The following is a 21,846-nucleotide window of genomic DNA, read 5'->3' as shown; positions in this document are numbered from 1 at the left end:
AATTTACATCAAAGCACATGTACCTATCTATTATAAACGATTATGGAAATGATTTTTAAAATAATGGCGGAGCAAGAGATTACAACATGCTCTCTCGGCCTGAAAAAAACTAACCAAGGGAAGTTACATTTTTGAATCGGCTACTTGCTAACGGCAACATCACAGAACAGATAATAAATATTCAATACGACGCATATTGATGCAGGGTTTTGAATGTGTGAGTGTCCTACGAAAATGAAGCACGCATTATGCACGTGCAATAGTGTGTGTAATACACCAACATTAAATGAGCGTAAATGCATAAACCGAGAGCAGTTTTCAGTATACGACGTACAATGTATTCTTGAAACGTGTGTAAGTTTAATCCGGATTCTTCCTTACTCGAATCGATTACCTGCTATCGCCTTACCCGTTATGTATTTCAGTTCCCATTATTTCTGAGTTCCCTGGGCAACATGGTGAAAAGGCAACTGCCTTCCATTTCGGTTAGGTATAAAAATTCGATGAGTGCTTTTGCCTGAGTCCAGCGCATCTTGCTAAAGGCGCAGATTTAAAAAAAAAAAAAATTAATCAAACTGGTTCTGGTTTAGTCAATCACGATTACGATAATCGGATAATACATTGGTATTATCGATGTATTGTCGCGATGGTAACAAAAGCAATATACTATATTCCTTACTGGTAGGTGAAGGGAACGGACTCTGCGCCGAATCGGCTTCTTCTTGCGGTATGTTGATTCGCAGGGGCGGTAAAGCTCGGGCCTCGCTGCCTCCTACACCGCCCCCTATCCCCACCCCAGACCCGTCCACCAGCGACTGGAAGATCAGCCGGATGTTGGTCGAGGGAAATCGGAGTGTGCATCTGGAAGAAGGAAAATAAATGTGTTAAACAATCATCGTCTTTAATTATTTTAAACAATATATCGTCGTTTCCATTGCAAAATTGTATATCTGCAAAATATGCGTTTTTGAAATTTATGTATAATTAAAACCGCAAAAATCACCTTTACACACATGCAAAATAACACAATTTACAAAAATTGCATTATCGATTAAATTATGAAAACCTTTTTTGAATTGATTCAAGTGCCATACATTTTGTAAACTGTTTTTATGCTCCCCTGAAAACTTAAGATTTTGCAGATATTCAATTTTGCAATGGAAACGACGATATAATATATAACATGTATAGTTGTCGGATTAATTAAGCTGTCAATGGGTTACCAGAATATGACAGGATTACGAATTACAGAGATTGTAGAATTTTTCTATTTATCAGTAGGAATATTCATAAGGTAATAAAGGTGAGAATTAAAGAAATTGAGTAAAACCGTCTTCTATAAGAGCCTATATTTATGAAAATGAAGTTCAAAAAGAGGTCACTAAGGTTAAACTGGGTACAAGTCATTTCGCAATGCAGATTCATTTGTAGCAAACACTGCCGATATTTATTTGCTGCATTGATAATGTAAAATACAGTGCATTAGTGTTACAAGTATAAAAAAAGGTTTCTATATACTAAAACAATCTCAAACAAAACGTTAAAACAGGCCGCCATCTTGTTTATACCGTCAGGGTAATTTTGGCTATGGCTGTCAATTCGATCACACTAAAAACTTTCTGGAATCGTTAATGTTATAGTAAAGTTCTAACTATTTGATAATATATTAATCGTATATACCTATTCCGTCTTTATATGTATAAAAGATTATATTTATAGATCGACAACAATAACTTGAGGCGCCACCTTGGTTCTGGTGTTGCGATGCGAGTATCGACGATGTATTGCTATCCGAGTTATCCGACCTGCCTGCCGCACCTCAAGTTATAGTTGTCGGCCTCCAACAGTATATTCATAAATGCACTGAACCACTACCTCCTATATTTTCTATGAGACTGAACACATTAGGGGCGAGGATTCAAATATTATTATTTACGAAAGATAAACATCGAATTTTCCCGCGCTTATCACAACTCACTCTACAAAATGTATTAATTATTATGCATGTGTGTGCGTGCGTGCGTGTGTGTTTACATCGCCAAGTAAGTATCCGCATTATACCAGTTAGCTGCATGATAAAAAAGCACCTAGTTCAGTTTAATTTAACGATTGGAGACATTATCAACCAAGTGTAGCAAATTCATGACACAGTTTTCGCGATATATGGGTAAACAAACAACCGAGAGAACTGATATGTCGCTAGGCATAACCTTGCGATAAAGATTATGAAAAATCTGATATGAATAATAAATAGTTAGTTAAGTTGTACCATGGAGTTTATTTAGAATAAAAGTGCTGATCGTACTACTGCGTGATGCCGTGTTCACACGAGGCGATGTTTGTCGTTCAACTGTCTGTTGAATGTTGAACATAAAATCGAAAGTAATGTTTCCACGCAGGTGAAACAAACAAGTTTGACGTGCCGATGCGAGTTGTTTTAACTTCGTTCAATTCATCTTAATGGTTGATAAACTTTGCTGAAATATTATGGTTCCCACTTAACAATTCAAAAATCAACAAACATTAATGGTAATTGCATGTGTTTATTTTGGGTACGATGCAGGACAAAGTTAATTGTTTATTATCTAATAATTCAGGACAACCTCGCTTACGAATAATTATACAAAAAAAATATATGTTCGATGTATTTTTACTTTCGAGGCTAAACGAATGTCTTCCACTTATGTACGTAATAGATAAATTTCACGAAAGCTTTTTTTTTTGGTCTGCAAACAAAATTATTAAACATTTTTTTCATTTCCAGAGATGAAATAAAGCGTGCATATTTAATTATCACGAAAATGAATAATATCACACCTCGCATTATTTTCGTCAGATAAGAACTGAGAACGTGTCTAAAATGTTAGCATTAAACATTGAATTATTTGCATTTACTACAGTACGTAGTAATTATTATCATTCGTTCTACTTTGAAGTGGTAAAATAATGACTAGGGTGAATATAGGATAGATATTTCATTATACTTTGTATTTGATTGTTGCCTACCATTCGTTCACTGTCAAGATTGGAAATATGAAGAATGAAGACGACGTGGAAGACAGAACGCCTGGATTCAAATACAAGTGTGCCAATTAAGACGAATACGAAAGACACCTTTGTATTGAAACATACTCCCGCATTCGATACCCAGGTCTCGAAAGAGCTCCTTTGGGATACTAAGAAGATCATGGCCCCCACAAAGGGGGGGGGCTGACAGGGCTCTAGCCTGGGGGGCCCGGGCTCAGGAAGGCGAATCGACCAGATAAGTGATATAAACACACATCACAAATTCTCTCGAATAGTAAAAAAGTCGCGTGGAAAACGCTACTGTAGAGTGTCACACTGCCTTTATCTTTAGCGATATGTAGGGGGCACGTCAAAGATCCTAGCCTGGGGGCCCGCTTCAGGATGTGGGGGCCATGAAGAAGATTACAGAGCTGTGTGCAATTGGCAGTTGCACTATCTTACATCATACGGCATGTAGAATTCAATATTGGAACCATCTTGCATGCATCCATGATAGCATTCCGTGGGCCAGTTTGATGTTTTCTGGCCTAGATGGTCACAACAGGTAATAATTATGAATGTTTATATTTAAATATTAATTATTTTAATAATACCCAAGGACATGAAACCTCACGTAACGTGTGAGCTAAATTATTATATTATATTATACATACACCAATCTAAAACAAGGGAGGAAAAGACTATCTTAACAAATTACAGCTTTTTATCAAGGTTGTCGTATGAAAAACGTTTAATGTGGTTTTAATGCTACGGAAAAAAATACAATGGGTAAATACAATACACGTACGTATGAGTAAATAACTCAATCTATCGATCAGCCTCAAACCTTTACCGAATGTGTCCAACAATAGATGTCATGTAGGCCACATCTATGTGACAACTAGCGCACAGTCACTTTAATATTCATTGCGAGACAATGATATAGCTATACGTGGAATTATATCAGTCTATATATATTGCAGATTGTAGAATATAGAGTAAAACCTGACTTGATATGCAGGGCTGGCAAAAAATGAGGTGCCAACTTATAAATTCTTAAAAGCAACATGAACACGTACGGAATCGACATCTCCGAAAAGACCGTGATGGACCCGGATCTCATCAGCAGACAGGACAAGACAAGGACACAATAAAAGTGGGTTTTTTTGTTTTAATTAACACTACAACATACCACAAGGACACCAATTACAAGAGTGAAACAATCACAGAAAAACATCCGGATTAAGAAAATAACAAATTACCCGGATTACCAAATAACCGAACCCGGAATTCCTGGTGTTAGATGCCAGTGCCTTACGCATATTGGGCTACGAGCGGTGTTATCAACTCTCATCAATAAAAATATGCTAGACGAGGTAAGAACTGAAGCTATTTAATGACACTTTGGTGCTGGGTGAAATCTATATTTTTCTTCACATGACAAAATGACACACCTGTTTTTAGTCATGTAGAACATTGACTACATTGACTTGGACATATCTATCGTAGGATCCAAATGTGGAACGGGTGAAATATCTTTTACAGCAGTATCGACAAACAAGTTCTTAATTTTTGATTTTACGTAGGTATAAACGTTTGTTTTACGAAAACATTAAAGCTAGTTTCGATAATTAAACATGCTAGATTTAACGCCACGTGAAACAGATACGATGTTTGCAAACTACCTATATGAGTTATGAACAATGGAAAAAATGGCAAAAGGGAGATATTATGAACTATTGCTACTTGCAATAATAAATCTCTAGAGGGAAAGAATATTCGCAGGTCTGGGTATTATAATGTAATATATCTAGAAGGCATGGACAGCATAGAAGAGGGATTCAGATATGCCTGAGGGACGGTTGTGCAGTCGGCCTCGGCCAACATTAGTGCATTCAACACATGCATTTTAAGCAACTGCATTCAAAGGCGTGCATCGTCAATTCGTAAATTTACTGAGAAACCTATAAATATCAGGCAGTGATTAAATGCAATTATTGATTGCAACAGGATTGACTTCATTTTTAGATCTCCGTGGAATGCCCAATACCGATTATTCACTTTCTCTCATTTTTGTTCAGTACCTACCAATATCAATAAATCTGCATCTTTTCAGGCATTGTCACTGGGTATCATTGTATTACGAGGGTGGGTCAATAATTCCTTAGAAAAAAGCATTAAAACAGTTTTTATTTTTGTATTTTTTTTTTATTTCTCAACATAATCTCCTTGGAGCTCAATACACTTGGTTAGACGTTTCTCATTTTTTTTTAAACCGTCAAAAAAATAAGTTTTCGGAAGGTCCTCAAAATAAGCATTTGTCCGATCGATGACTTCTTCATTTGAAAAAAAACGTTGTCCACTTAGCCATTTTTTTAAGTTTGGGAAAAGGAAAAAGGGCTAAATCTGGCGAATACGGTGGGTGGTCGACCAATTCGAACTTCAATTCTTCAATTTTAGCCATTGATCGTAAACATGTGTGAACACGGGCATTGTCCTGATGAAAGAGGATTTTTTTCCTGTTTAAATGAGGCCGTTTTTCTTCAATTTCGTTTTTTAGCTGGTCCAATAAAGATGCATAATAATCCCCTGTTATTGTTTTTCCTTTTTCCAAAACGAAAATAATTCCACGTGCATTCCAAAATACAGTAGCCATAACCTTACCAGCTGATTTTACGGTTTTCGCCTTCTTTGGACATGGTTCGCCTTTCGCAATCCACTGCTTTGACTGTTCTTTCGTCTCGGGAGTATAGTGGTGTATCCATGTTTCATATACAGTCACAAAGCGACGAAAAAATTCATCCGGATTGCGTTGCATGAGCGACAACAGGGCTTTAGAGGCCACCACCCTATTGCGTTTATTGTCGACTGTGAGCAAACGCGGCACCCATCTTGCAGAAACTTTTTTCATGCCCAATTTGTCATGTAAAATAGAAATGACGCTACCTTTTGAGATCCCTGTAACCTCAATTATCTCACTCAACTTTAATCTTCGGTCACTTAACACCATATCGTGGATTTTATTGATCATTTCTGGTGTAGTCACCTCTACAGGACGTCCTGAGCGTGGTTCATCCTTTGTTGATGTACGACCACGTTTAAATTCATTTAACCAGTTATAAATAGTTGCAAGTGAAGGAGCAGATATGCCGTGAACTAAATCCAACTCATTTTTTATTTCCTTTGCTGTTAACCCTTTTATATTAAAATGTTTAATAACAGCTCTAAACTCAATTTTCTCCATTTTTGTAAACAAGCAAATTTTTTTTTTAAATGTACGAAAATAAAAAACAACAACCCGACCAATCTGATTGAAACTTCGCAGCATACTGAATCGGTAGTGCCGCTGCATGAAAACAAACCGCTTACAGTACTAGTCGCGCCACCTGTCGGCTTTTCTAAGGACTTATTGACCCACCCTCGTACTTACTACTATGTTAGCTGGCAAAAGAAAATATGATGTCAGTTACGACAGACAAATAGGATTTATTACTATAGCTGTAGTAAAAATTAGCTACATATATACAGTATAAGGTACCTACACGTCAAGTTGTAAACAATAAATAATCAAAACCCACGTTGTGGCTATATCTTCCCATGATACAAAACATACATTTTGAGTTTTGACAGTAAATTTAAGATGACGTGACATCGGGAAGATTTATTCGAAGATCGTGCGAACAATAAAAATAATATAATCCACCTTCCTTGTTGAATGAAGCGGATACATTATAGGCTATGCCTGTTAACACAATTGGTTAATTTAAAAGAATCACAATAAATTAAGTCAGTGGAATTAGTGTGTGACATAACGCGCATAACTGAATAACAGTTTGTATGACGTGTAAATATAAATTATAAATACATAGGAATGGGTCACAATTTTATAAAACTCCACCATGAGAAAATTGAGAATAATAAATGTCCTCATTTTAGATTAAACACAATGTCCTCCACCCATTTTAGAATCGATCCTTTTATGTTGCACATGCATATTTTCTTACATTATTCTTATACAATAAATTTGTTTTCATACTTTTTGCGGGTGTACATAATATGAGAAGTTTTTATGTGATTCATCCACCTGACACGATATTAAACACGAAAAGACATGGTGCCAGGCCAGGAAGTAGTCGTGGCTCCCACGTCTCACCTCCGTAACCTGGTACCAGTGGCGAAGGGTGGCGGTAGCCTGTGGAGATTCGACATAAATACTGCATACTAAACTTCGTCAGTCCTACTGTAATAATATGTTTTCATTGTTGTTTTTATTTAATAAAACGCATTTTTTTTATATAGTACTTATTCCACTCCACATAAAAAAAAAATTGCGTTTTATTAAATAAAAACAACAATACAATGCAGTTCCACCATGAATTGACAGTTAACAAAATACAAGAAATATGTTTTCATTGAACGAAGCATCCTAATTGAAGATAGTATTGGTTAGTTTTTAAAATTCAAATAAACCTGGCCTAGACTAAACAATAATAGTAAAGGTAAGCTGCGGAGATCCGAAAAAAATGCAATATTTATTTGTCTTCATTGAACTAAGAATACAAATTATTGCAGATGGTTTTTATAATTCGATTAATCTTTGCCTAACTAAACCATAATAGATTAAAAATGTTCTTCTATCTATAAAATATTTGCAACAATGTACCTATGATTTAATGTAGGATACTTTTAGATCTTTTTGCATATAATAATGTGTTATATTATGTAATATGTATCTATTATGACTTGCTTTAGTCAGGGTTTAATTAATTTTTAAGAACTAACCAATACCATCTGCGACCTGTATCCATAGTTCAACGAAATCAAATAAGTATGACTGACAAAGCTCAGTGTGCACTATTTATGTCAGATCTCCACCCTCCAGGTTGGTACTTAACGGGAACAGCGCGTACGCCTTGGATTCGTCAGCATATTATGATGGCGCTTCCTTTCATAATTTGTCAATCGGAGACGATAGTATAAAAATCATCATGCCAGCCACGGATGTGATCGTAGATCCAACTCCTCACCTCCAACTTTTAGAATTTCAAGGGCACGGCCTCAATTTTGTGTGCATACTATATGATATACGTACTTTGACTTCTTTCATTACGAAAAAGCAAGGGCATGGTTATTAATAATTCTTAAAAAAATGTGTTCAGTATGCAGTTATTATTTTGCTAGCATCTTCTTCATCTTCGGGACTAGAATAACTTGGTGTTGCAAACCTGGTTGCCTGGTTGCAAAGTGTTGCCAACCGTACTATAATTATAGCATTTGTACTATAGTTTTTATCCGCGTACTACGTACGATATAAAAATGTATAGTACGCCCAAAATACTATAATTTTGAATATCGGAAAAAATCTATTCTCATCTTAAAGATTTAAGTTCGAGATTAAAAAGTACGCCAAAAATACTAAAATTTCGTAAATTTCCGTGAAATATAGATTGGTGCAAAGTACTATAATTTCATAATTTCAGAAAATTTGTCGAGCCAAGAAAAAAAGTTACGAGGTAAAAAAGTTCCTTGACTTTGATTTAAAATGGAATTTTTGAATTTGCCGCTGAGCATTTTTGGTCGGAAGAGGTACGTACTTAAATAAAAAGAGCATTGAAATTTCTCAAATTCTGTTATTTTTTTCTGAGAAACAAAAAGCCGATACATTTTCAACAGATAACAACGCGTACTATATTTTTCCCCAAATACTATAATTTTGGAGGCTCTGTACTATAATTCCACTTTGAAAAGATGGCAACACTGCCTCGCTACGTGATTATTAGTCACCTCGTGAGTCTCCCGGTGAACAAACGTGTTTTATTGTGTCACCTAGTGATTTTGCAAGATGGCGGATGTTTCTTCAGACAAACGTCAAACACCGTATATTTTGAGGTTATGAATAATTACGCATGGGATGAATTGACATTAAGCACCCAAAATGTTCGAATTTGAGACTTTCGAAATTTTGAACTTAAATTCTCTGTGAGAAGTAGCTTTCTGGTTAGTTTTGAGAGTGACATATCGTTTTATGACTTGAGCGTTCCCAAATGTCAAATGAATTTGTACCTAAGCACGTAGCGTGCAATGTGGCAGTAGTGTTTTTAGTAGACAAGCATAGCACCTAGCTCAGCACTAGTGAAGCACCTATATATGTGGCCGAAGCCTGGCCTCTTCAAATAAAGCCTCCGTTTATTTTTAAATAATATATAGGTAATAGTATATATTTATTCGCATGACCCCCTGACGGCTTGCGATGGCGAGGATATTCAGGATGTCTAATACACGACATCCTTTTGATTACCGGGGGCAAGAACGGGAGAGCATGTCTATTCAGGTATAACACTGATATGTTAAAGCGGAATGAGTCCGGTTAAAAATCACTTCGCTTGTTCTCTATCACTTCTATATTAAATAATGAAGCTGCGTCATCGTTTGCATTGTGAAGTCATCGTAATATCATCGTGGTGACGATCGTAATATTATCGTTGGGAGGCTGGTTGAATCCCTGGCGGAAGTAGGTACAATGCAATCAGCCCGTGAGGAGAGAACACGGGAGATAGTAGTAGCCCGGCTTCGAGAGTTGTCATCACTCATCCGCATCAATTGAATATGAATCGTCACACACCACAGTGTTACGTTGTCATTCATATTATATTGTAGCTAGGTACTGAAAGGAGTACACTATGCTGTTGGAGATTCAATGGCACGTGACATTGTGTGGAATTCGTACTTCGTAGCCAAGGTGATAAATAAACAAAACAATTAATACTTATTTTTAAAATTTATTTAAAAAAAAAAACATCGATTTTTATAAAAATATAAATATGTATAACTTTATATCCTTTTTATTTATACTTACCAAATCTTATTTAGGTTTGGTCCAATATTGAAGCTCGATGTGATATAAATAAAAAGAATTTCAAGTTATACACATTTATATTTTTATAAAAATTGATGTTTTTTAAAATATTAAAACTATGAATTGGTCAAAAATCTCTATACGACATTATAGAAAACTTGAGTACTTAATATACTAAATTTCAATAATAAATATGACCATAGAATATGTAATAATAAAATGGGATTCTTCAACAAATTCAAATTTTATAACATTTTTTTAGTTTATCTTTGACTTAAAATAAAAAATATTTGTCTTTTTAATGTTTTTAGATACATATAAATAATTAATACAGTTTAAATTGTGAATTATCAAAAAAAAAAATCTCAAATTGCAAGATTAGTATTTTTCCGCTGGTGCGCTGGTAGATAGAGAATTCGCCTTAATCAAGCTTGTCGACGTATTCATTCAAAGTACCTGTGTACCGGTTCACTGTGGTGAAACGAAACGTATCGAAAATATAATAATATTTAGTCTTTTATAACGTCTTGGGCTTGTGCTAATTCTCGGTAGTCTTTATCGGTAGAGAACGATTTTAAAAAAAAAATCATTTTATCAACTACTGTAGATAGATACTATGATCAATGATCATATTATGTCAAGTATATTTTCATAATAGATAGGTACCTCTATCGGCTTGGGAAATCCTTCAAAACACAATTCATTCTAATAATCATAAATTATCAACAACTAACATTACTTGTATGATGTATATTAATTGTTTCATCCGAATATTATATTCATTATCTTTAGTCTACGATAAATATATTGATTTGTTAATCTGGATAGACATGGAATTATTATAATACTGAAACAATGTCGACCTGACCGTACGTACGTAAATATTATGTTCTTGATAGGTACCTATGTATGTATAGGTACTAAATATTATTAATTTCGAAAGCTGATTCCACGAAATGCAGTTTTGTTGTCTTTTATAGAAAACGAAAAACTAGCTCAGCACTGCGTCACTATTACATGACGCAATCAATTTGAAAAAAACAGGTAAATTCACGTGACACATCGACTTATTTACTGCACCACGTATGGACCAAAGATCGACGCCAAAAAGAGCCAACGAATGAGGAGGTTTTTCCCCCACTACGGCTGATGTGGCCAACTTGTTAACCCGTTCCTAACATAATATTGTAAAGGAAAGAATATGTACTTTTTGAATCGCCATATGGTTGTAAAACATTTTTGTTGTAAAGACAAATCCGGTCTTGATGAACCGGAAATGATATTTAAGAAAATGTAGGTATTTGTTATTTCTATAACACCGTGTCAACATCAAATAACATTTAAAAAAAAAAAAAAAAAAAGGAGTCATATTTCATGAATTTTGTGTAGTACTTATTTGCTACCCGGAATTCTACTCTACTATATACCTAAGTACCAACATCGTATAATATATTTGGCTTCAATCTACAAACTAATCAATCAAAAGTAGTACATCGCACATAATGTACAATTATTAGTTAGTGCTGGGGCGACAAACTGTCAATTATTGGTGGAGCCATTGGGTATATTGACTAAAACGAAATAGGTACACATTACTTATCCACAAGATATTTTTTACCCTACTCTTCGGCTATTCCTCTCCATTTTTCCAGAGACGGGAGTTTTGTTAGTAGGTATGCAAAATAAACATTTAACGCAATGAGCTACCTAGATACATCCATTATAATGTTACTAGATACCTACTTATTGTTAAGTTTAGTGTAAAGTTAGTCATCTCATTATTACGATAATACACACTAATGATAGTGAAAACAAACATAATATGTACACATACATATATCTATAACTAACAATAACATCTTACTAAATAAAATACACAATTAAAAACAACTCGTAATAGTGCAGGATCCCATAGACTTTTCGTATACATAATATGCGGAACGCATTCTGACAATTGGAATAGGTTCTAGGGGTCACCAAGATATATAATGTCGATGCTGCCAGGCGAAATTAGTGGTCAATTTTTTTTTATTCAGGTTTTAATTTTTTTTCTTATAACCCACCAAAAATTGTTCCGAGTTCTTCAATAAAACCAAGACCGAATCAGGGATTGATTGATAATGCAATAATTGTACCATGCCATCGGCACGGTCGTAGAACGGTTCGTCCCATTTGAAAAAATAAAAATAGCGGGTACTGCAATGTATTCAAAATTATCGATTCTTAGGATCCTCCTTGGCTTAAATTTTTTTTATTTAGTAGCATTTTTGTATAGAATCACCCAAATTGCTTTTTTTACCATATTATATGCATATGACATTAGTTTTAGTATTATGGTTAATACAGAAACTCTGTTGGTTGCACATATAGGTATGTGAATAAATGAAATCACGATAACCACTAACCACACTAAGTACACATTTATTAAAAAAAAAAGAAGCAACAAGTCAAGTGTTCAAACTGCTTTAAGTATCATGATCACAGTTTTTACAAACACTAGGTACTTACACATTTGCACAATGATATACATGTCAAAGCCGATTTCTTATAACTACATGATAATGTACGGCAGTTAGAATTACATTTGCATGGCTTAACTAAATAATTTGGTAGAGGTTCATTCGTCATTTGACTTGGATACAAATTATTTTCTCGTAACTCAAAGCCAAGTTGTAGGAAATCAGTAGGCTCAATAGTGTATCAGATGAGCTTTTCCATAAATAAACTTTTGCTGAAGCCCTTAAACAGTGTTAATACTTATAATATGTAAGCCTTGAAGATTGTCCCTTAGATGTGCTGGATTAATTGCAAAGATTCTTTTGTGAGCCCTCAAAATAAATTACAGCTTGTTAAATTTATTTGCAAAAATGCTCCCACATTTGCAAAAATCAACGAAGAAAGTGAGCTGTAGATTTGTGGTGGATTTGTCGACCCCACACAATGGTTTAAATTGTAGTGATCAATTTTCAATGACGCCATTGATTTAAAATCAAAATCATTAGATTATAGAGTGAACTCTAGATCCTAGAATGTTCTGTCATATATTTTATGCTGTAAAAATGCAAAGTTTGGAGATTAACACAGTCCCGATAAAGATGTTTAAGAGCGGAATGCACAATCTAAGATTTCGTTCCTAAGGATAAGTCGCCGAAAAGGATGACTTAACTATAGACAATCCTGAGTATAGAGTTAAGGAATCCTTAACCATAGACTACTTTTGTTATGAACACGCCCCCTTCTGTATTACCATTTACCACTGACAGCTGCTGTCAAAATAAATTCGCATGTCTATAACACAGTCCATACACTCAAATTCATTTGACAATGTATCTCAATATGGATATTGACTGTGTTAATTCGTTTGGCATGTACTTGCAGAATATTATTTTATTTTTATACGCCAGCCCGCAGAAATACAAAATACCAGATGAAGAATGACACTTGATGCTAGTGTTACCATGTTAAAAAAAAATCTTGTGGTGCCTGTGGAATCACGTATAATGACTTATAACGGAAACATAAGAGTATTATAATTAAATATTAATATGTATTTATAGTTATTGCATTTATAAAATGCAGTTGTCATATTTTTGTAATCGTTTAACGATTATAAAATAATTTACCTAATTTACCTAACGAGAATTTTTAAATATGGTATTATTTTCAATAAAAATGATCTTAACTAAGGACAGTGTTTCTGCAAAGTGTTTTCTGCTAAGAAAATTTTAGTTATGACAAATGTTTCTGCATTCCGCTCTAAATCTTAGGCATTTATTTCTGTAATAAACTTGCAACGATTGGTTGTCGTGGATTATGGTTTGAGGGATCTCAAAAGAAATCCCGTGTTTTAGGATGCCATTTGGCAGCTGAATCTCTTGGTGAAAATAAATGTAATATTTTGCCAGTATTACATTCTTTAACCGGCTGCGACACCACTAGTTGCATAGGTACAAAAAAACAAGCTTTAACCATCTCGTCAAAGAGTTTTGTTCAGGATGCACTTTCAGCTTTAGGAAATGGATTGTTGGAGACCACAGCAGTTTCAAGACGTGGAAAAAGTTTGCAATTACTTATTATACAGTAAGTAGTAAACAAAAAACAACAGCGGATGAACTTCGATATAAATTTATTTCCCAAAATATTGGATTTAGTTTAAATTTGTCAAGAGTGATATGCACATAAATGATTCATTGTATTTACACTGTTTAAAGGCTTCAGCACAAGTTTATTTATGGAAAAGCTCATCTGATCCACTATTTGTAATTCTAACTGCCGTACACTATCATGTAGTTATAATAAATCGGCTTTGACATGTATATCATTGTGCAAATGTGTAAGTACCTAGTGTTTGTAAAAACTGTGATCATGATACTTAAAGCAGTTTGAACACTTGACTTGTTTCTTTTCTTTAATAAATGTGTACTTAGTGTGGTTAGTGGTTATCGTGATTTCATTTATTCACCTACCTATATATGCAACCTACACTGTTTCTGGATTAACCATCATACTAAAACTAATGCCATATGCATATAATATGGTATTCACCTACCTATATAATATGCAACCTACACTGTTTCTGGATTAACCATAATACAAAAACTAATGTCATATGCATATAATATGGTAAAGAAAGCAGTCTGGGTGATTCTATACACAAATGCTACTAAATAAAATAATTTAAGCCAAGGAGGGTCCTAAGAATCGATAATTTTGAACACATTGCACTACCCGCTATTTTTATTTTTTCAAATGGGACGAACCGTTCTACGACCATGCCGATGGCATGGTACAATTATTGCATTTTCAATCAATCCCTGATTCGGTCTTGGTTTTATTGAAGAACTCAGAACAATTTTTGGTGGGTTATAAGAAAAAAAATTAAAACCTCAATAAAAAAAAAATTACCACTAATATCGCCTGGCAACATCGACATTATATATCTTGGTGACCCCTAGAACCCATTCCAATTGTCAGAATGCGTCCCGCATATTATGTATACGACAAGTCTATGGGATCCTGCACTATAACCAACTGACTGAGGTATCTACCTAAGTTTTTTATTATTTAGTTAAATAACGTATGTAGGTGTGTTTGTTTAGTTGAAATTCTCGACAACAATGTAGGATTGTAGGTAGTATGTTTGTAAACATTGCGAAGCCAAATACAGATGGCGTTGCTCGCAAACATAAACATTCCCAGCCAGGCAGGAATAATTAACTATTTGCCAATGTGCGAAATTGTTCATTATCATATTATGCAGACTACGCACACAATTATTTATTATTATACAGTATAGAATACGTTTACAGCTAGCATTGTGGATATTCATCGGTGCATATTTTCGCGGCGGTTTGATCTATGTTCCCGTTGACCCAAACGGTTAGAAACGGTCAAACAACGATTGGTTCATGGTTCATATCCGACGGTTTAAACTGCTTTCAAAGCAGGTGATTTTGCCAAATGGGTACGGGAATATTGGATGCTTCGTCAATTACATATTCGAGATTATACTATTGATGCAAGCTGACAAGGGAAATTCTTATATATTTTACTACCGTCCGCCATTATCGGAACATACGTCTTGAAAAATGGCCTGCATAATATAGTAATTTAAGTCGAAAAAGACAAGTATGCCGCGGCACAGTCAATTTAGTTGTACACGCAAACTATTTTTTCCCCCAATCAACAATGCTTAGTTAACTCTGTGAGCATTTTGCATCGTGTTTTATATCAAATAAATTAAATAAAGTTGGTTGCGGTTGCGTCAAGTTTGTGTGTGCGAGCCCTAATACGGTGAAGTTGTAGACTAGTTTATAACGAATGTAGACGCTCTTTTACATGAGCATGAATCAATTTCCTATCGGCATAATATGGTGCGATTGACCAAAATCCATCCCGCGATCGGCACTAGATCTTTGATTTTGCATTTTATACAGATGTATAGATAGGTACGTATCCGGATTTATTAGGGTATTCATTAAATTTCCTTTTCCGGATTCTATAAATTTTACATTGCTACTGTGAATTGGAATTTTGTTTGGCCAAAAAGCATTTTACGTAAAACGCACGAGTTTTGCTAATTTGCATCCAAATGTCTGCCGATTTAGCATCGTCGTGAATAATATTTTCGGAACGAGTTTGGAATGTCTGAAACGACAAAACATATGCCGTTTTCGCAATTAGCAACGCTATGTCAATCGTTAACCGATTGTCATCGTATCACCGGAAAGTCGACACGTGGAAACTTTGGAAGAAAATATTATATTCTCATTTGAGTACATTGTTTCAGGTAATGTTATTTTATAAGCGATTCAATAGATTGTCATCTGGCAATAGTATGTGACGCTATGTCCATCCGCTTGCTAAATCAATATGAACCATCCACGACATGTTGAAAGCCATACATTAGCCAAGACATGGATCGGGAAAAAATAGGCGCATCTCTCGGACAGACACGACATAGGAAAAGATTTGGCGATTATAAACAAGACTTTTACTTTTAGATAATATCTGTGTGTAAGAAACGACTGTGAAGAAAATATCCCATTCCTGATTGGAGTAGCAGGTGTCTATTTACAACCATTATTTACTACATATTATCTGAACTTTGTGGGTCCCGTTTGTTTTAATAAAAACCGGTTCCATGAATAAGCAGAACATGATATAACAGAACATGAATAAACGGAACATGAATAAACAGACCACAGAGACACAAACAGAAAACAGGACGATGATAAAACAGAACACACTGACAAAACAGTAATAAATAGAACTATAACCTTTCAGGAAAAATATAACATTTAATATTGAAATTGTCGTATCTCTATTATGTTGTATAAATTTGTAGTAACACAGGTTTTCAATACGCTGTAAAAAATCAAATTATATAATTTCTGCAATCCTAATCGCTGGACAACCTCAAATAAATGGGAGTTGGTGTTGCCGACAAGTTATGTATACTCGTTATCTCGTCTTAATCAATCTAATATGTTCAAAATACTTGGGTGAATAGTTACAACGAAACAATGAGTTTAATAATTCATGCTTATCAAAATCAAGACACATTTGAGATTTTCAATCTCCGGCACTACAAACTAGAATGACTACAAACGAATGTATCTACCAGAGGCGAGGGATGGAGAATGACTGTTAAAATTCGACATAAAGAGTGCACACTAAACTTTGTCAGTCATGCGTATTTGTTTTCATTGAACCAAGAATACAATTTGCAGATGGTCCGGTTAGTTTTGAAAATTTAATTAAACCCTGCCTCAATCAAACCATAATAATTTTAGGTACGCTATGAGCGATCCGAAAAAATAATGATGTTTGTTAGTTTCTTTAAATTTAGGAAGCCTATCCCAAAACCAAACCATAATCGATAAAAAATATTCTTCTATCTATAAAATTTCTAAAATGATGTATGTATGGAGTATTTTATAGACGGATATTTTTTGACTAATATCTACTACGGCTTAGATTAGGCAGGGTTTAATGGACACTATATACACATTATAGTCTTAATTTAATGAAAACAAATACGTTTGGCTGACAAAGATTAGTGGGCACTATTTATGTCAGATCCTAACAGCCTACCGCAACCCTTCGCCTCTCGTGGTTTCTACCTACCCTACATAAGTATACAGACAACACGATACGTGTTATTTCGTTTCACTTTGACGAATTTTAATAATTATTTTGATATGATGATCGTTACAAAGCGCATAACTAGCACCTATAATGAATGCATGATAGTGTATACACAATCTTATCTTATCAGTTGAATGCGCCGCACGCATTTCGGAAAAAGAAATTTATGGGCTAAATTTGCCAGTTGGCAACACAGAAATGATAACATTGTTGAGAATATCAATAATAGATTAATACAATGTTTATAACTTAATCTCGGAAAAACATCCGGAGGTGTCAGGTGTTTTTTTATATTTTTTAATAATGACAATGGATTGCTAAAATAAGAAAACTACAAAGTTTACCTACACCCTACTGATTAAAGAAACCACAAATTAACAAAGAACGGATGCGCTCCCGATATCTTACGATAGTTATCAGGGGCTAGATCCGCTAGAATCATTTCAATGGCGTCAAGTGACAATTATGTATTTATTGTTGGCGAAGACAACGATACAAATATTATGAACCATGTAGGTACCTATTGTGTTTTATTGTAAACTGGAAAGAATGTCAAAATTCTTATGTATGCCCATGTAACCACATAAAGACTTAACTTTGAAACTACAGTATTCTGGGGAATATATTATTATGCAGTGGAATTCTGAATGAAGACATTGATTTGACTAGGTACCTGACACACATTCTTTATATACTACAGTGGCTGTAAGTTATGATTGAGAAATCCGTCTCAAGAATTCTCGAGAAATAATCAGAAGGTCAATTTCGAGACTCATGAAATTAATTTTCATAAATTTCTGAGAATTCCTATTCTCAAAATCGTCACTTACTAGGCTAAGCTGCCTAAGAAAATTTGTTATCTCGGTAAAAAAAAAAAAAAAGTTCTCGATTGAGAACAAATCAAAAAATCAATCTCGAATCTCGAGAAATGAATAAATAGTCCAGAAATCACAAACTCTAAGGCCCGTTTCAGACGGGACACCGGTGTCGCGCTCTTATATAATAAGGAGGCCATTGTATTCGAATAAAAGGGCCTTTGTATTATGTTTATGAACGCCCCGAGTTAATGAGTCAAAGCGTGTCCGGTACACTTTTCCGTCGGCGGCTACACTCTCAAGCCGCCGATGCACATGTTTTTATGACCGCAGCCAGTTTTATGTTCTAATTTATATCGCGAAATTTTGCGTTGACTCATTAGTTCTGGGCGTTCATAAACATAATACAAAGGCCCCTTTATTCGAATACAAAGGCCTCCTTATTATATACGAGCGCGACACCGGTGTCCCGTCTGAAACGGGGGGTATGAGTGGCCAAGAGAAAATCAGTTGGTTAAAATCACGGATAATATTTTCATACATTATGTACTTAGTATCAAAATAAATAGACTAAACTCAAATGAGTACCTGCTTACATACCTTATAAATAATCATCTAAATATTATAAATGGTAACTTGACTTAATTCAGCTTAAAAGTACCCACAAAATTATATTAGGTACCTTTGGCAAGGATCATGCGATAAGGATAATTAAATTTGGTCAACAAATAATTAAGTGAAGGTAAAATGTATCCGGCGATAGATTACTATCGTGTCAAAATAAATGATTGCTGATTAGTGATTAGTGATTACGTGAAGCATACACGGTCAATGTGCTACTGCAATATTAAATAAATAATAATATTTATTACGCTTATCGGAAATTAATATGGCGAAAACCACAAAATAAAAATCATAAGCGGTCGAGGCATGAAAAAAAACCCCACCAGCAATCAAGAATATTTTTATAGTTTTACACTAATAATATCCGGAGGGAAACGTAACATAATAATATAGTTTTTTACTAGACGCACTTTCATGTTTTATTGAATGGAAATGGAATGCCAACTTAGTGTTTTTCTTGCCAGATCTCGCATTTTTCGAAGCTTCTTCTGCTCCTATTGACATTTCTTTGTAAATCAACATATTGGTCTTCTATATTTACACCCACGGTGGCCGCGCGGCTTAAACGTTGGACCATCACGCCGTGGGTCTCAGGTTCGAATCCTGGGTCTGGCAAATACACATATTGTTTTTCAATTTGTGTGTGAGTCAGGGTGTGGACCTAATAGGTTGAGCAAGTGGCCGACATCCATTTCTCGTAAAAAACAAAATCTGTTAATACAAACCTCTACTGTGTGGAGGCCCATATGATCATATTAGGATCGGACATGGTCGGAATATTATAAATAAAATAAAATAATGGCACATAGAAAATTTAAACTAAATTTCTTACCTAGTGTTAATTTAAAATCTTTTATATTAAAAAATAATACTATCGACCGAGGGTAGGTACTTGATGGAATTCAAATTTAAATTCTAATTGGTTTGAAGTTTTTACCAAGTCATTTTTATAGGACCTAGGTTTCGCCCTTTGGCATCTTCAGGCATTATTCTCACTCATTAATGACAAATACACACTGACTGTACCTACAGTTAATTCTCGTTTATTGTTAGTATACATATTACAATATTGTATTAAATTAACTGTATCCGTTGCCAGTGTGTAGGTATTTGCGATTGGTGAGCGCGCACAGTGCACGAAGATACCGAAAGGCGAAACCCGGGTCGCAAAAAATACTCAAATGGAATACATAGTACAAACATCAAACCAATTAGAACTTTTTTATTAGTAGTTGTAAAATTAACACGAAATTCTTATTCGATATCCGTTTTTTTTTTGGTTTTTTGTTTGAATATTTTCTCTCATGCGTTATAGATAAATCAAAACAAATATATAGGTATGCAAGGGATAAAGTATCATTAATTACCAAGAAGGGTACCAAGTAGGTAAATGATCAATCTCTTGAACCGATTACAATATTTTCGTATGATTTAATCAGTGGTGCATGCATATTAATTATCTGTATCAATTTTACTGATAAAAAAAATAGTTACAGACTTCAATATAACATAATACTCTTTATGTAAAATGCTTGGCCAAAACCAGGGACATTCAATCCAAAATGGATTAAGTACACATTTGTTTTAGCAGTAGTTTTTAGAGTTGAAAGTACTTTCATCAAAACGTAAATAAAAAACAAAACAAGCAGGATCTGAAAATTCCTAGTTTTCATTGAAGAGCGCATGCCCGTGTATATGTAAACACAAACACACTGGCAAGTCCTCCGTGTGATGGGGTCAAGGCCGCGGGGCGCGGGTCATCAAATAATATGGATCGGACCTCTGCAGGGGAAGCGTGGGAATCGCGGGACGGGGGAGGTAAGGGAACTCACTCTCGTCACAGCATTGCGTTGTAAACTTAGCCGCTCGGCGTGTGAAATTATATTTTAGATGACAGTCGGTCCCTATCTGGGTAAACTATATAGGTAATATTAAATCAAACGTCTTACTATTTCGTCGTAATAATTTAATGACGTTTAATTTAATGCAAAAAAGTAATACGTATATTATGTTTATTTAAAAAACGAATAATACTGATAATCGACAACCAACTTTCCCACATTATTTTCTAAATGATGCTAATAGCACAATATTGTTGTCCAAATTGTACTGTTTTTCCATCACTTTCAAATTATGCAAAAGCTTTCTGTAATGCCAGATCGAGCTCGTGTACCGGAGCTGGAATTAGAACCGTAACCGAATCCCGGAATGGGGTTGGTTACCTGCAAATTGTAGCTCCACCTGGCAAGGACATCTTGAAAACATAGTAGACACCTACTTATTGAGTTTTTAAACTTAAATATTCGTTATAATTAAGTATGTAGGTATAAGTATTGTTTTTTTTTCTAAAGAGCCGGACAGGTTGTTCAGATTTCTCATTTGATGGAACCGAACCCCGTTCAAATTTTCCACATAAACCGAGCCTTTAAATACTTAGGGATGCGAGTCCGCGTCTTGAGAATCCAGAGACCCCCACCTAGTTTATATGCACGATCGCATGTATACTTTCACAAAATGAAACAACCATCATAATAGATTACAGTGATACATTAACGATGCGATAATCATCTGCTTCAGTTGTATGGTATTTCAATGGTATTGATTCAATATAAACACGTAAAATATGTCGAGTGATTTTATTGGTAGATATTTATAAAACACACGTTACCTAATGTATCTTCCTATGTACCTAACAGGTATACTTCCAAAATGTGCAGAAGTGTCTTTATCATATTTTGTTTCGGCCTGCCGCGTGACATCACTATCCAGACATAGCCTCGCACGGAAGACAGTTACAACATTTCGCACAATTTTGATGAATGACTATACCCGAGACGTGGCGATTTTCAATGTGCGACAGGGCTTAGTGTAGGTACAATGTATGATACTTCGAAA

General features: G+C 34.8%; 1 protein-coding gene and 1 long non-coding RNA gene across 2 annotated transcripts in view; one reads left to right on the top strand and one right to left on the bottom strand.

Moving 5' to 3' along the window:
• LOC147070133 (uncharacterized) overlaps nucleotides 1-21,846 on the top strand; it is a 110,629-nt gene that overhangs the window by 5,916 nt on the left and 82,867 nt on the right. The gene's annotated exons all lie outside the window — the stretch shown is intronic.
• Nucleotides 1-21,846, bottom strand: part of FoxK (forkhead box K) — a 99,992-nt gene that overhangs the window by 25,256 nt on the left and 52,890 nt on the right. The window contains exon 2 of the mRNA XM_085950064.1: nucleotides 680-861. Coding sequence (XP_085806190.1) covers nucleotides 680-861 — 182 coding nt within the window. The remainder of the gene's footprint in view (nucleotides 1-679; nucleotides 862-21,846) is intronic.

This window comes from Rhyacophila brunnea, unplaced genomic scaffold (genome assembly GCF_057557595.1).
Source record: "Rhyacophila brunnea isolate RB1 unplaced genomic scaffold, BYU_Rbru_1.0 scaffold_22, whole genome shotgun sequence".
NCBI classification, from domain to species: domain Eukaryota; kingdom Metazoa; phylum Arthropoda; class Insecta; order Trichoptera; family Rhyacophilidae; genus Rhyacophila; species Rhyacophila brunnea.
This window is presented reverse-complemented; position numbering and strand designations above follow the sequence as displayed.